Source organism: Tiliqua scincoides, chromosome 4 (genome assembly GCF_035046505.1).
Source record: "Tiliqua scincoides isolate rTilSci1 chromosome 4, rTilSci1.hap2, whole genome shotgun sequence".
Taxonomy (NCBI): Eukaryota; Metazoa; Chordata; class Lepidosauria; order Squamata; family Scincidae; genus Tiliqua; species Tiliqua scincoides.
The window spans coordinates 155,720,055-155,736,771 of record NC_089824.1 but is presented as its reverse complement, the minus strand read 5'-3'; the positions used below and the strand labels follow the sequence as shown (position 1 = coordinate 155,736,771).

The following is a 16,717-nucleotide window of genomic DNA, read 5'->3' as shown; positions in this document are numbered from 1 at the left end:
GGTACATTGGAGGTCATCTAATCCAACTGCCTGCTCAGTTCAAGCAACTGTTACAGCATCTTTGACAGATGCACAATCAACCTCAGCTAGAACGAAATGAGGAAAGTTGTTCTAGTACCAGACAACTTACAGTTAAGAAATTTTTCTTATGTCTCACCTAAACCTAAGTCCTATAGTTTCATTAGCCTATTAGAGCTAATTATGCTTTCAGTTCTCCCCTACTTCTTTAGGACAGCTCTTCAGATACTTGAAGATCTCCTGTTCTCCAGGCTAAACATACCATATTCCTTTAATCAAGCCACATAGGACTGTTTACAGACCCTTCAGCAGTTTAATTGCCCCCCTTTGAACTCATTCCAGCTTCACTTCCTTATAACACAGTGCCTGAAAATGGACACAGTATTCCAAGTAAAGTTTGATTAGTGCAGCATAAAAAGGTTCTTTATATGTTCTTGGTTAAAACCTAGCAACCCTTATGAAGGCAAAGAGCAACTCATGATTATGTTACAGGTAGGTTCTCCAGTCTCCCTAATTAAAAAAGAAAGAAAAAAAGAAAGCACACAACCAGGAAATGGGGTAGATTGTATTATACAGGCTATTTGATAGTAAAAAAAGAACAAATTTCGAGACTATTTCTGATCAATTTTATTCAATGACAAACACTAACATTAAGTAAATTATGAAGAAGATTTAAAAAAATAATTAGGAGCAATAAAATCTACAGGTGAAATTGACTTCTCTGAATGGAAACCTATTTCACCTTTTGCTTCAAGAGAGCAAAATTTCCACTCCAGTCCATTACTAGTCAGTCATTCAGGAGTCAAAGGCTTTGAATTCAGACTGATTCGCTGATAATTCTTGCAGTCTTTTGGCTTTTCTTTCATTGTGAGAAAGCCCAGGAAAGTAATATTGCACAGATGAAAGAACGGATAATCCGGGGTAAAAGGCAAGCACCTAGAGTTAAGAGTTTAAGAACGATGGAAGTAAGAACCAAATGCATTATGTTCTACAGCAGCCTTGCAATCGTCTCTACAATTTATCTTGAATAAAAAGCTTAGAAACAGAATAGAACATTTAAAATATACCATTTGTCCTTATATAAAATTTCCTTAATGTGATGTGGTGCAGAACATTTTTTGCAATGCTGATCTGGTACAATTATAAAACAAAATATGCCAAACGAAGTCTTACTCATTTTCATACATATATTGAGGTTGCTACAGTGGTTCCTAGACTAGCTCCCATGTATCCAATGTCTGTTCTAATTCCAATCAGTAGGGCGACTCATTTGGGTGCAAAAATCTCCAATGGGATATAGAAGATACTGAAGCAAGCATAATGGCACACAGAAGCAGCCATCTTTAAACAGCTCTTACACTAACAACTGTGAGCATACTTAGTCTACATGAGGAAAAAAAATGTAAGCCACATCCTAATATACTGTCACAGTTTAGTGTGACCAAGCAACAGAGCTCAGAATAGAGCTATGAAGGTGTGAGTTGGCCTGATTTTTGAAAGGTTACTGCCACTGGGTTTAGCCCCCTCTCTAACAGCATTTCTAAATACATTGCTTTTAACATTTATAAGGTTTCTTTATTGTTGTCACTCCCTTGGGGGCAGTGGAGGAATAGAGCACTGATCTGAAGAGAATGTTGCTGTAAGGGCAAAACCTCCCTTTAACACTTCTGTTTATATTTTAGCTCTCAGCCCTACACACAAGAAGGATCCCTGTAATGTACCAAGCTTTGGTCCCTTGCCCCAGTTCCTTAGCTTTCATCAGGGGAGGCCCATCCGTGAGGCCAACTGAAGTGGGTCACCTCAGGCAGCAAACTGGCAGGGGGCACCCATCACTTCCCACCTGCTTGCTTCCACTGATCATCCATGTCCCCTCCACTCTCTGGATTGGAAGAGGGATAAAATGGAAGTATGGAGAAAAGGACAGAGGTGGGTAGGAGTGTTGGAGAAACAGGGGCTTGCACATCACCAGTAAGCATTTGGCATGCTGCCTAAGATGCAAGGAGATCTTAGGCTGGCCCTGGCTGCCTAATTAGGACAAGGACCAGGTCCCAATTAGATCAAAATTAGGACCAGGACCTTAGGCTGGTCTTAAATTTGGTACTGCCTTATATCAGCTAGAATCTGGAACAAGGTTTTCTACTAAGGAGTCACTCAGGACAACTGTCCAGTAGTGTTCCACCTGCCTTGTGCAGGGTATCATTGTAGCTATGGTGGCACAAACATTTCCTTGTACAGTAAGTAGAGATGCTGGCAAAATGCTGAACTGAAATCTTAAGCAGTTAATCCTATGAATTGATGCTAGTTTTCCAGAAAATCTTGAACAGAAACATTTCTGAAAACCATTGATACCCTGAATCGATGGGATCTTGTTTAGCATAGTTGACTAATTTTCAGCCCAATCCTAACCCATGCTGGAATACAGTGGCCAGCTGGTCTGCCCCACATCCAGAGCACTGTTGGGGCTGCCTGTGGCTCAGCCCAACCAAAGGGAATGCATTTCCCTTGCTCCAGCTAATGCCGCTGCAGCCCCAATGGGACTACTCATTTAGGGCTACCTAAGGAGGTGGTGCATATCCAAGCAGCCTGGAGCTGTGCCAGGTTGCCCAGGAGAGGGTCAGGATCTGGTCCTAGTGCCACATCCTAGCCCCACCCCACCCCGCTCTGTCCCAGCCTGCCCACAGGCCTGCACACCCTCCCCCGGAACGCCTCCCCCCTACCCTTCCCAAGCCCCAGCCCCAGCCTGACTTGGCCAGTGCAGCCTTATCTTTGCAATGGCTCTGTGGGGCTCAGGCCTGCCCAAGGTGCATTCTGGATTGTGTCCTTTGGACCCAATCCTACCCAACTTTCCAGTGCTAAAGCAGCAATCGACCAGGGCATGTGCTCCATCTTGCACTGGAGGGGCAGTAATAGAGGGCTCCTCAAGATAAGGGAACATTTGTTCCCTTATGTTGGGGCTGCAAAGGTACTGAAAAGTTGCATAGGATTGGACCTCAAGTAATATTTAGCAGAGAACACTAAAAATGTATGCTGTGTTAGTTTCACTAGTTTTTCCAGTAGCCAGAAATATTTATACTGAGAGAAATCAATAAGTAACTTAGGACCCAATCCTATCCAACTTTCTAGCACTGATGCAAATGTGCCAATGGGGCGTGCGCTGCATCCTGTGGTGGCGAGGCAGTTGCAGAGGCCTTCTTAAGGTAAGGGAATATTTGCTCCCTTAACTTGGGGTTGCACTGCAGCTACATTGGCACTGGAAAGTTAATGTCTAAATGTTACACTGTCAAATAGTTTCATAGTTTTATTGAGAAATTACTTCTGTCAAAATATTTTAAGACAATATCTTCCTTTACATTATTTCAAGAAAAAAAGCATTGAAAATGTTTTGCACATCCAAAGTCCTGCACATTAGATCATTTCTAACCTTCCATCCAATCTAGAGTAGAAGCAAGATCATGCCTGTCTACTCTGAATTCTTAATCTGAAAGTAGTTCTGGTAAGCCCAGCAACATAACAAGGGGGAATATTTAAAATATGTTCTCCTTACCTTAGCTACTGCAGTTTTGTTGTTACATTATGTGGTAGTACAATAGTTGGTATAGGACAATCCAATTCAGGGGCATCAAAAAAGTACGCCTACATTATTTGAGGAGGGGGAGTGGAGAGAATAGGACATTATGAACGTCACAAGTTAACTTCCTTCATAGCCAATGTACTTTATAACTATCATATTGCTTACATAGGCAAGTGCACAACAAAAAGGACGGACTGCTGGTTTTCAAAGTTGACTGGGCTACTAGCAATACAAAGATGAGAGATACTGGAAAACTAACCAGTTGGAAGATGTGGAATAAAACAAACCTACTGTCAATATTTTAAAGTTATCAAAACTAAAATATACGGTGGTGGGAATGGAAGGAAATTATGCCAGGAAATATTCTTGGGGTAATTTTTTTTAAAGTATGTCCACCATAGAGGCAGTGTGGAAGAAACTTTTAAGTTCAATGCAGCCTCATGTGATTAAGCTAACTGGCCGGGCACAGAAGAAAGACCTTGATGTTTGCACATTGCAAACAGAAATAACTTTACAGTACAATCCTGTACATGTCCAACAAATTCAATGGGACTTTTCTCCAGATAAGTGGGTGCAGGTTTGCAACCTTAATTTAGATTGTGAGCCCTTTTGGGACAGGGAGCCATTTAGTTATTTGATTTTTCTCTGTAAACCGCTTTGTGAACTTTTAGTTGAAAAGCGGTATATAAATACTGTTGTTGTTGTTGTTGTTGTTGTTGTTAATTGCATATGCAGCTGGGTAAGTCTTAAAAGTGTCATTCATGCTGGCCCATAATGTTCTGTGCCCCATACCTATGCTGAGTACTGAATTGCTGAATCAGTTACAACAGTGGTTCTCAAACATTTAGCATCGGGACCCACTTTTTAGAATGAGAATCTTGTCAGGACCCACCACCAGAAGTGAGGTCATGACCAGAAGTGACATCATCAAGCAGGAACATTTTTAACAATCCTAGGTTGCTATCTTAGGTTGCACACTTGCCCAGGAGTAAGTCCCATTTACTATCATTGTTAAAAGAATACACGTAATAGCTTGTTAAAAGTACAGGTTTGTAACATTTCCCCAAATGCAGTCACATAACATGGTAGTATCATGTCTAATATATTAAAAATCAGATATTGAAATGAATGGGGACCCACTTGAAATTGGCTCATGACCCACCTAGTGGGTCCCGACCCACAGTTTGAGAAACACTGAGTTACAACATTAATTGGCTTTCTGTATCAAGTCATATCTACAGGTACTTATTTGGAAAACTGCCTACAATATTTCATAAAATACTTAAGTATATATTTCTGCTGAGAATTTTGCGTGTTCTACATAAATAAAAGTTTCCATATCTGTACTTTAACTGAGTGGGAAAACTGAACTAAGAAAAACTATGTTGAAGAGTTGAGCAACAGAACTGTCATACCAAACAGCCAACAGCAAGCAAGGCATGGAGGAGTACAACTGTCACAATGGTAGCCACTGCAATCCTCCGGTTGTCATCTCTAACAGCAGGCCAAAACGTCATCACCAAGACAGATCCTGAAAGACACAGTGCAAATACCACCAAAACCCATCGGAGTGCTTTCTGTGGAATAATCCACAAAATCTGAAATGGAAAAAAGGAAACGAAGTCCTTATTGGCTCTAATTAAAATCATGTGGAAGTGCTATACTTTGTTTATTTGCTATATCAGAAACAACTAATTTGCAGCAACATCCCCACCCTGGACAAGGTTTTGATCTCATTGTGGGTGTAGTGAAGCCTCAATTCAATAGTTTAATGGGGGGGGGGAGTGTTCAATAGTCTAATGGGGGGAGGATGCAGGAAGTCTGTTAAATTCAAATACCCTCTCCCTCTGTTAGTCCATTAAACCCCTACCTTAGAAAGTTCTGTTGGTGCTGCTATTTGCTCCACGAATTCCCTGGGAGAGAAAGGAGCAGCAACACCGATTGAGCTCTAATGTATACAACAGTTGGAGGGGAGGCTTACCTGCTTTCCAGGGTTGGTGCTATACCCTGGAGAAGGACACTCTAGGAACAGAGATGTTTCTATTCCTGGTGCTATTCTAGGAAAGCAGAGTTCTGCAGGAAACAAGTTCTACTTCTTTCTTTCCTTGGAAGGTTTCAGACACTAAGGGCACAATCCTAACCAACTTTCCAGCACTAACCTAGCCGCAATGCAGCCCTAAGGTAAGGTAACAAACATGCCCTTACCTTGCGGAGGCCCTTTGATTGCCTCCCCGCTGCAGGATGCAGTGCACACCGCACGGGCACAGTTATGTCAGTGCTGGAAAGTTGGTTAGGATTGCACCCTAAGGCACCTTACAGAGCCCCTCTGGCACTGCTGAGGACACACTGTCAGGCAGAATTTAAACAGTCCTGTGGTACCTCAAAAACAGTTATTTCCAAAGTCCATTGAATCAAAATCCATTAAATCGAGATTCACTGTATTAACACTTCTCTGAATTTCAGTGAGACTGAGCTGTGAACTGGGGCTGCTGTGGTTTGACTCTCCTGTTATGAATTCTCACTAGGCAAGCTGCTCTCTCTCACCCTCAGCTCTCCAGATGAAATAGGGGGAGAATAATGTAAATCTTAAATCTTACTGCATTCTAGCAATAGCAACATCAAGATAACACACCTGAAGCATTTAACACAGTGAGAAAGCGCTGTATAAATGTTAAGTATTATTAAATGTTATGAAACCAGTAACCTGGATCATAACAAAGGCATATGTCTTATTGAGGTACCTACAACATTCCACACTCAATTTCTGCATTTGACAAATCCGGATTCACTGATAAGCAGAAAAATTACAGCAAACATAAAACTTGCATCCATATTCAAGAAGCAGCCCTAAAAAGAGTTAAATTTAAAATTTGTACAATGCTTTCCTGTGTGTGCAAACCACTTCACATATTGTGATATTGTCACTGCAACAGCCCTGTGAGGCAAGTACCTTTATACCTATATTGCTGCTGGGGAACTGAGGCTGAGAAGCAGTGACTTGCTAGAGGCTAGCCAGTCAGAATTCATCAAAAAGAGGAGATTCAAACCAAGGACGTCTTGGTTCATAGCTCTATGAGAGCCCAATCCTATTCAATTTTCCAGTGCTGGCGCAGTTGTGCCTGTGGGGTGTGTGCTGCATCCTGTGGTAGAGGGGCGTTCTCAACGTATGGGAACATGTTTTCCCTTACCACAGGACTGCATTTTGGCTACACAGGAGCTGGAAAGTTGGATAGGATTGGGCTGTGTGTCACTACTATGGCTCTGAGAAACACTCCCCTACTGATCACTTGAAACCACATGGATTTCGTGGATGAAACTACTGGAGGTAAAGCAGGAAAAGAGAGAGGTGTCTCTGCCTTAAGTTTTGACTAATGGCATATACAAGATTCTCCAGTTTAGGATAAACCTCCATGTGATAAACCTTGATGACTTGTGTTCAATATCTCATACATTTTATTATACAGATTTATAAGCTAAACATGTTAAATGGAATGTCAGAAAACTACTAATCCATTTAATTTAGCTATTCCATTTATTTACAGCACTTGCTTATAAATACACTTGGGATTTCTTTATACTACACTTACCGCTGTTGGAATGTAAATGAAGAGTGAATAACCATAGACACAAACAATCTCCAGAAATGAATAGGAGACAATGTTCATAACTTTGTTGTTTCTCCACATAAGAAATCCCCAAAGAGCTAGAGGTACCAACCAGGCATAAGTATAGATGGCTGTTGCAGCTATTGACACTGTAAAGAGATTTGTTTTAGCACTAAGAATAATATCAAGCATAATCAGGCTACCATATAACAGAAAGTTTACTCTGTGGGATGTAAACCAAATAGTAATATATCCATCTCCATTATGGTGTCCTTTGTTGAAATTCTATTACTTAGGAGTTCATCTTTCGATATCAGTTTTTTAGATTGCCCACCACTGCATATGCCAGAGTAAAAACACTGAAGACTACTTTAGTTTGGAAAGAGCAATCAGTGAAATGGGTTGTTCAAGTAGTTAACACTTGGTCTGCACAACATAGTATCTTTTATCTATGGGTGCCTGATTCTGCTTGCCCAGACCGTAGAGAACTTCCTGACTCTGTTCACCCAAGCTCCGTTTCTAAATAAGGCATACATATAAATGCTTCCTCTTCTGTCCAACTTATTTAGTGAGGAACAGCACCTTGTAGTGCTTAGGAATTGTGTGGCTCAGGAGATATAATCTGACCACCTTTGTAGCAAAGCTATGCTTTCTTTTATGCAACCTTCAAGTAATAGGTTATGTGTTTTTTCTCTTTTAGCTCAATTTACAGAGCAAACAGGAATTCAAACCTGTTTGGAGCTGTTTTACAAACCTTTTCGGAACTCAGGCACATAATCACAAGTAGGTTTGCCCAGATGAATGAAGAATTTTGAAAGGTTGCCACTAATAGCAATGGCAAAGACCAATGTGGCACATATCCAAAAAGGACCTTGATGGAGACAAAAAACAAACAACATATCAGTTTTACTGACTGAGCCTTTTCCATTCTGAAAATAAAAGGAGAGCTCCTTCATAAAAATGTTTCGCATTTTCACGTACCATAAAGATCAGGATTACTTCGGATGTATAATCTTACAAAGTTCTTCCCTGGTACTGGAAAAACAGAACCTTTGATTCTGTCCAGGACCTAGTAAAAGTAGTACAAAACATTTCACTGAACATATGCCAACACTAATTTGGCTTAAACTAAAAGTGTTTTAATGATTTTTGGATTAAAACATGCACAGTTTCAAGTCTTTAAAATGGAACAGTTTTCCAAACATACCACATAATTCTTCTGTATACATGTATTGGAATCACGGAAGATCAGGCAAGGAGGTAGGATATGGTGTCAGCAGTGGCCCCTTTAAGGGTTAAGGCCTGGGCATTCAGCAGATGTGTGCTGCACAGCTGCAGCCACTTGAAGGGAAAAGGGCCCTCAGGCATATAAGTACCTGATGAAGGGAGAGTTTGGTGTGGGCAGTAGAAGGAGGAAAACTTTAGGAAGGAGATTGGGCTGAGGAACTAATAGCACTGCTGATGGACTGGACTTTGAAGGCTGGTGGAGACACTGAGATTGGTGTTTGGCTGCCATGCCCAAAACCTGTAGAGGAACAAAGTGCTGCTGTAGTGGTGGGAGGAGCTGCTGGCAGGAGAGGGGAGGAAGAAGGACCTCTGCAGGTTGTACAGGCGAGCTACCCTGGTGGTGGGCTTGAGCAATACTGCAGGGCAGAACCAGGGTCATTGGGGGGGGAAGGAAAGGAGGGAGCTAATTAGCAAAGTGGGCCTGGCAGAACAATACATTATTTTCCTCCTCCAGTATTGTGATGGGTGTGTGGAGTTTTCCACATTCATATAATGCTGGATAACCATCTTCTTATACTTTTGCTAAAAACAATCTAGAGTTACCATTTAAAATGAAAATTGGGAGGTGGCGGGAAGACTGAGCATATGCTACAAGAAAAATATAGAGACAGGAGCTGCACTCAGAACAGCAAATTAAATCTGTGTGTGCAGCTCTTGAGAATTAAATGCCAAATGAACCCTGTTCAGTAAATAAAACAGTAGGATATAGATGTTTTAAATAAATGGTACAAAAAGGTGCCCAATTTTACTCTTGATCCATTAAAGTGGTTAGGAGGGGTAACTGGCCTTCAGGCATGTTATTCAAAGGAATAGTCCATTTGCACCTTTTCTGTTGTGAGACATGTGGATAACAGGGTAATGAACTTTGCATATTTGCAGATGGGACATGCAGTGTCTTCAGTGTCCTACTATGGAGAAAAAAGAAGGCAGCATTTTTGGCGGAAAAAAGAAGGCAGCATGTATATGGAATGCTGGAGCACTCCAAAAGGCCGCCTGGTAATGAACCAATCTGATCCAAGCATGCTAAAAATGCCACAGACTGTCCTCAAAATTCTGTATCTGAACCATTTCCTCAAGGTGGCAAGTATCTCTACACATTTTTACATTGAATTTTGTTTAACTTGCAAGCCACCCTGGAAATCCTTTTTTTCCTAATTGAAAGGAGGCATATAAACTCTTAAAATAAAAGCAGGCTACAAACCACTTAGCTATACATGCACATGGCACCTTATCAGAAACATTACACAGATTACAAACCTGGTATGTATCCACATCAAAAAATGTTTGATAATACTCAAATGTCCAGAATGGGGCACTTTTCTTCTGCCCTGCAAGCAACTGGAAGGTACAAAAAGCCAAAAAAGGAAATATTTGACATTAGTAAGACATTTTAGAAGCCAGGCATTTTTACTCACAAAATAACTGGAAACTTATCTAAGCAAAATGGAAAGACATTTTAACTCAGAAGCAGAATTTTCTACAAGTGCATGCCATATATTCTATATTGCAATTCCATCCTGCAAACGTATCTCACAGAAACATTGTGTATCCCACACTCCTAAAAGCCTTCAATCAGAATTCAAACAGCCTGTGATCTGACTTCTTTGAAACCAGGAATAAAACCATCACATACCATCCAATGACTTCTGGTCACTCACCCCCAGATCCAGGTTCCCCTCTTTACTACCAATTTCAACCACTGGCTGTTGTATTTGCAAAACTATGAGAAAGCCAGACAGCTGTACTTCCCATAGATTGTTCCCATGCAGGAGTCAAAACACTTCACTTTTGAGAAAATATTGCCCCTGAACAAGTTTATCAATGACTTTATCAAAAGTTTATCAAAGGTATCAGACTGCTAATTCATGGGTACATCACCCATATGAACACTTGTTTTCATAGTAGTAAGGTTATCTCATAGGGAATATCTTCTGCAGCATCTGTTTACACATGAGATGCCACAGGAGTTATTCAGGCAAACTGAATACTGACACTTTCTCAACCCAGAGAAATAACTGAGGTAGTAACAAGTAGGTAATGGCAACAGAAAAGCTCTCCCATATCCAGTGCATTCCACACCTAAACAGTAGGGCAATCTAGAAGGTCTAATTGTGCCAGAATCCATCAGTGCTCCTTGCTCTCTCCCCTAGATCAGATCACTAGATTCTTGGCAGTACAAGTATTGCTGTCTGGTAGCTGACCACAGGAGGACTATTCTGTACCATCCCCTTCCTGTAGACACTATCCTGAAAAGCCTTCTGTTCATGCCCAACAAATTAGGTATCAATTAACAGCTGGTGGAAGAACGGAGGCTTGGCAGGTAACCCTCATGCATCATCATCTAACCTCAGTCTTATCAGAGTCATCTGTCCCCAGTAGTTCTTCATCCTCCTCTCTCCCAGAATCTTGCAGATGTCTGTGCTTTTTCTTTGGTTTCTCACTAGGCCCATCAATGCTTATTGTGACAGCATCTGGATTTGCTGCCAGCAAATTGGCTGCATCATCAAATTCTGAAAAATAATGCCCCCCCAAGGTTTAAATTTTTAGATGAACAGATAACAGTATCATCATCTGTCAGGATATGCAATTGTTTGGAATTAGTAGGGCCCTCCTAACATATTTTATAAGGCCTATGTTGAAGCAGAATTAACAAGGCATTTCCTTGTTCAGGTAAGAGACGCTGCCTGGCTTGTCCTGTCAACTTATGTGATAGCTAATCACAGAAGTGGATTCTTCCTCTATAATGCAAGTTTACCAAATGGATAAACTATGTGAACCAGCTGCATACCATGCAAATGGAAAATTGTTGCCGGAATACATTACACACTGTAATGTGTAATTACATTACAAACACCGGAATACATTACACACTTTCCTTTAAAACTAGTACTCACCAGCACCTAAGAAACTGGCAACACTTTATCACTATCAAGTCTTATTTGGTACTTTCAATAATCCTCTAAAGTAGGTGATGATTCTTTAGCTGGGAATGGAAGCTGCCTGCAATGATGCCTTTGAGCAAGTAAAGGAAGTCTCTGGGGCGAAAGGGCCAGAATTTCAATCAGCATCACTCTGGGCATTCTGTCCCAGCAAATCTAGCACTCTGGGCCACAATGGATCAAAAACAAACATGAACTTAAACTCAAGTGTCAACTATAAAAAGATGTTGAAGACAATGTTCAATATAGGAATTATATGTAGATGCCAAAATAAATGCTTTCTCCCAAATGCATCTATCCATATACTTTGATCTACATCTGAGGTTTTGCATCAGATCCTGCTTTTCAATGAAGCATGCCAGGTGAGAACAAGGTGGTGTTTGGTGGTGGCATATAAATTGTTGAACTCCCTTCCCTCTCTGGCAACTTTAAAACAGCAGCTAAGTATTATTTCCAACTAGCCTCCACCTTATGTGGTTGCCTGTTTTTAACATCCAACATTCTTAGTTTAGATATGTACTTTTAAAGTCTACATATTTAAAGTCTATATTAAAGTTTATTTTAAAGTTTGTCTATATGTTGTGTTATCATTTTATGTTAGTTGTATTATCTGTTTTTAAATATTTATTGTAAGCTGCCCTGGTGGCCCTTATGGGGGTAGAAGGGTGAGATAGATTTTTAATTAAAAAATGCCAGCATTTATTTTTACATTGCCCTATATACTAGGGCACAACCCCTCATGAGCAACTGAAATCACTTTTCTAAAAGAGGAAGAGACACAGGAAGAATGTTGCCCTCAGAGTTACATCTAGCAACTCCAAGTACTGAGTACAAGGAGGGGAAATTGTTTCCATTATGTGGAAACAATTGTGTTCAGTTTGAGAACTGCTTTGAAAATCACTGCTTTAAAAAAAAAATACGGCCAGAATACTGAGCTACAACTGAACATAACCTGAGCTTACAAGACATGGTGCATTATGAAATTAAGTGCAAAAGTTAGATTAAACTCAGTGACCCAATGTAGGGAGCACAGAATACTAATTCAGAGTCTTACCTTGAAATTTTAGGTCATCCACAGTTGCCATTCATGCAGCAATATTTCAACAAGGTGTTTGGAATCAAACACTGCAAATTAGTAAGCAAATAGGTACAGTCACAGATTTAAAATGCAACTTTACTATTCACATATTGATGATGCTGAATCCCAGGGGTCTGGAAGCTCCCAATGGCCATCCAGTTTAACCATCTGAAAAATGCTTCAGCTTCCCAAAAAAATTAGTCCCCATCACTCAGATTACAGATTGTCACAATCAAGTAGCAGGTTCAAGTAATGGTATGCTAGGCCAAAAGTGCCAGTTTAACCTGGAATACACTTGGCAAACTTGGCCTCAGTTAGTTCCGTAGGGGGGGAGGAAGGCAACCCCCCTTTCCCACTAACAGAACCACTAGCCAACCTCACCTGGGAAAATTCCCTGCTTCTGGCAACAAACACAATGATCAGCTCCTAGAACATAAATGCAAATCCCAAAGTAAATCCCAATGACAATGATGTCATCGTCAGTTACTTCTGGAAAGGGAGGCCAGGAGCAACATGGCAAACCATGGTAAGAGGTTCAAAGTGGACAGGAGGGCTTTTTGGAGCACATAAAATGTGCACTCTGGAGCTCTGCCTGCTGAGCAGAATCTACTTCTGCTTGTCCTGTGACATTGCTGGTCTTGCTACCTGACATTGTGGGTCTCATGCATACCACTGGACACTACCTCAAGTGCCACCAATGGTACAAGTACTACTGGTTGAGAAACAATTAATTAGGGGATAAGAACAAAAGATTGAAGGGAAGCTGTTGCTGAATTACACAGTTTTGAAAGGTCAAATTCTCATGGATTAGTCACGCACAATGGCATCGGCCACAATGACAGAATGGAAGTGACAGTCTTTCTTTCTGTTACATGAAGCACATGTACCAAAGTGCAGGCCCAATCCTATCTAATTTTCCAGCACTGGTTCAGCTGTGCCAGTGGGGCATGCACTGCATCTTGTGATGGGGCAGCAGTCACAGAGGCCTCCTTAAGGTATGGGAACATTTGTTCCTTTACCTTGGAGCTGCATTGTGTCTGTGCTGGTGCTGGAAAATTGGATAGTATTGTGCCCCGAGTGAGTAGGTTTACAGTGTTTATGCCATTTATCCTTATGCCTTACTCTCACCATGCTGCAAACTTTTTCTACTTGTCCAGAGGATTCCCCCATCTTCAAAAACAGATGTCAAGCCACAGCACCACAGTGATGGCATTACCTATATAGAAGTATCACCCTTGTGGGCATATGTGGGTGGAAAGAAGGCAGAACTCAAGCCATTTTTTAATGCTAGATACCCAAGATTTAGGGCTGCTACCTTAAAAGCCCCTATCTTTCTCTTCAAGACTACACTTACTGCCTGACTAGAAATCTACAACAGTAAGCAACACATTGACACTGGCCAGCAAGCAGGCTGCCCACTGCAGCCAATTCCTCCCCACCAACTGGGCAAACAACAATGCAGTGCTACACACAGTTTATTTAACACACAAGGGTCAACTTCAGAGTAAATATGTTAGAGCAGTTAGTCACCCCCTTGTGCTCTCCATCATTTTCCATTTTCCAGAACTTCAACCAAGCAGATCAGTGTCCCCACAAGTGTGCAATGACAGTGAAGAGGAAAACATGGCTGGGGAATTCCAGGCAGCTAAAGGAGAGATGGGGTAACCCACTACGTCAAGCAGTTCTTTGACACTGGGGTAGGGTTACCAGATACAGAGGGGGACCTTTAACCCAGTGATTTTCAACCACTGTGCTGGGACACAATGGTGTGCCATGAGTGGCCTACAGGTGTGCCACAGAGTTTGGGGGAGGACCATTTATTAGTAGGGTAGGGCCATTGGGGGATGTGAGCCCCCCACTGGCAGTGTGGTGGGCCTTGTCAACTGTCAAAAAACTGATGACAATTTTAGTGCCATGAGATAAAAAAAAAAAAGGTTGGAAATCACTGCTTTGAACCATTGTTTGAAGAAGGAATTTGGGCAGGTGCAGCTCAACATGAAAGGGCTTGAAAAGTTGCACCTGCCCAAACTCCAAGCCCAACCCTAGGCATGTCTGCTCAGAAGTCAGTTCCATTCCAATCAATGGGGCTTCCTCCCAGGAAAGTGATGATAGTCAATGGGGCAGCCCCCCTGCAATGGTTGAAGGTACAGCAGAGGCACTCTGTCCCCCTTGGTATCTGGCAACCTAGGAAAGGGGCGAGGACCAGTGAGCATCCCCCAGGTGTGGGCCACCTGAAAGAAGCAGGGGGCGGTTCTGGGGCGTCGGCGCCCCCCACCACACACCTGCCTCCCCTCCTGCGTGAAGCGACCCCCGAGGGGCGAGGCCGCAGCCGAGGCGCGCCCACCCTCTCCACAAGGCGGCGGCGCCGCCGTCACTACCTGAGAGAGGCCGAGGCGACGAGGCTGCGGCGCTGCTGGGCCCGTGTTGCCGGAAACGGCGGAGGCGCGGCGGCTTGCTCTCTCTCCCCTCCCTCCGTCTCTGCCCGCTTAAAGGAACAGCGCGCCCCTGGGCCAGCGGGCGGCTCCGTCCCGCCCTTCCCGCCCCCGAAGGGCACGCGGCCAGCAACAGGGAGCGCCGCGGCGCCCCAGCACGTGTATTGGGGCAGCCCCGAGCCCTCTAGGGCGCCAGACGCAGGCGGCTCCCCAGAGCACCCTCCTCCTCCTCTGGCGTCCTTGACTCTCTTCCTCTGCCGGCCTTCAGCAGCAGCGCTGGCCTGCGAGGGCGGCTGCAGAGACCCTCTGCCTGAGGACCACCACGTCCTCTTTCTTAGCCTCGTGCCCTGGAAATGAACTTCACAGCAGGGTCCTCGGCTGGCCTACTCAGAAGTAAGCCCCATGTGGTGTTTCCACACTTTCCTGGGAGTAAGTCCCATTGACCATAATGGGACTTACTTCTGAGTGGACACGCGTAGGTTGGCCTCCCAGGCTGCCACCCTATCCACACCTTCCTGGGAGTAAGCCCCATTGACCATAATGAGACTTACTTCTGAATAGATGTGTTTAGACTTGGGCTCTCCATGCCTTCCTTTTCCCTGTGAGCGGGTCCCTGCAGGCAACACATAGCCTTTTTGAAATTCACAAATTAAATATAATTATCAGTTACATATAATAGCTTTCATTTAATAAGTAATAAGGTGTTTAAATTCACCACATGCAATCCATATAAGAGTGTTTTTAGTTTTTATTTTGTCATGGCCTACATTTTTTGTGGATGTCATACATTTTGAGGTGCCTTGTCCTCTTTTGCAGTTATGATATGAAGGTCACCCTGCCTACAGGTTCATGACCATAGTGAATTACAGCAGTTGTCTTTGGTAGGCACAAATTCCACTGACAAAGCCTTCACTGTCAAAAGATCTCTATACCTGTTGAATTTCTGCCTGTTCAATAGTTTTTTCAATAGTGAAAATCTTTTACATAAATAGTTAGACACAGGAGCCCTGCTAGGATTTTTTAAAAGGTGGACTTGGAAAAAGTGCCTCTTTCCCCAGTTAGCAGGGTTTGCCCAAGTAGCAGATTATACTCTTTTTCAAGTGATGCCTCCTTTTGTATTTTGCAAAAGGAGGGTAACTGCCCCTCTTCACCCCAACGCATTGTCTTTCCTAGTGGGTGTTGCTCCTCTGCAGTTTTTTAGATTGAGAGCCCTTGTGGGATAGACAGCCATTTAAATATTTGTTTTTGTCTGAAAACCACTTTGAACTTTTTATTGAAAAGTGGTATAATAATGACGATGATGATGCAAAAGTGAAAGATTTGATACAGCAAGAATACATCAAAAAGAGTGCAAAAAATCTTAAAATCAAATGGCAGAAATATCATTAAGGCCACAAATACATAGGCTATTCCAGTAATTAGATACCCAGCTGGAATAATTCATTGGACTCAGAGTGAATTAGAAAAGTTAAATCACAAAACGCAAAAATTAATGAACATGCATTGTGCAATACATCCAAAAAGTGATGTAGACAGATTATATCTACCATGTAAAACTGGGGGTTGTTGACTTCTAAAAGTACAACAGGTAGTGGAAGAAGAAAAGCGAGGTCTGAGTGATTATGTAAACAAACACACGGAAAAACGATTGAAGGCTGTAAAAATGAAGAATATTTCTGAAACTGCAGAAACTAAGAGCCCAGTCCTATCCAATTTTCCTGCACCGGTGCAGCTGCATTGCAGCCCCAAGGTAAGGGAAAAGATGTTCCAATACCTTAAGGAGGCCA

The 16,717-nt window shown here is 42.4% G+C and overlaps 1 protein-coding gene across 1 annotated transcript; it reads right to left on the bottom strand.

Annotated features, from left to right (window-relative positions):
- Window positions 1-630: 630 nt before the first annotated feature.
- On the bottom strand, window positions 631-15,202 carry YIPF1 (Yip1 domain family member 1). The gene is made up of 10 exons (XM_066625310.1): window positions 14,877-15,202; window positions 12,475-12,545; window positions 10,828-10,991; window positions 9,739-9,819; window positions 8,176-8,263; window positions 7,949-8,065; window positions 7,177-7,343; window positions 5,005-5,187; window positions 3,563-3,651; window positions 631-954 (listed from the first exon to the last, which is right to left on the bottom strand). The coding sequence occupies exons 2-9, from the start codon at window positions 12,503-12,505 to the stop codon at window positions 3,568-3,570; spliced, it is 915 nt and encodes a 304-aa protein (XP_066481407.1). The 5' UTR covers window positions 12,506-12,545; window positions 14,877-15,202; the 3' UTR covers window positions 631-954; window positions 3,563-3,567.
- Window positions 15,203-16,717: the final 1,515 nt, after the last annotated feature.

What these genes read in the sequence shown, in the direction of transcription:
- YIPF1 (XM_066625310.1), bottom strand. Translation starts at nt 12,505, where the DNA reads ATGGCAACTGTGGATGACCTAAAATTTCAAG. An exon ending in ATGACTCTGATAAGACTGAG is followed by an intron (nt 9,820 to 10,827) that starts GTTAGATGATGA and finishes TGTACCTTCCAG; the next exon opens with TTGCTTGCAGGGCAGAAGAA. An exon ending in TGCTTGCTGTTGGCTGTTTG is followed by an intron (nt 3,652 to 5,004) that starts GTATGACAGTTC and finishes CAAATAATGTAG; the next exon opens with GCGTACTTTTTTGATGCCCC.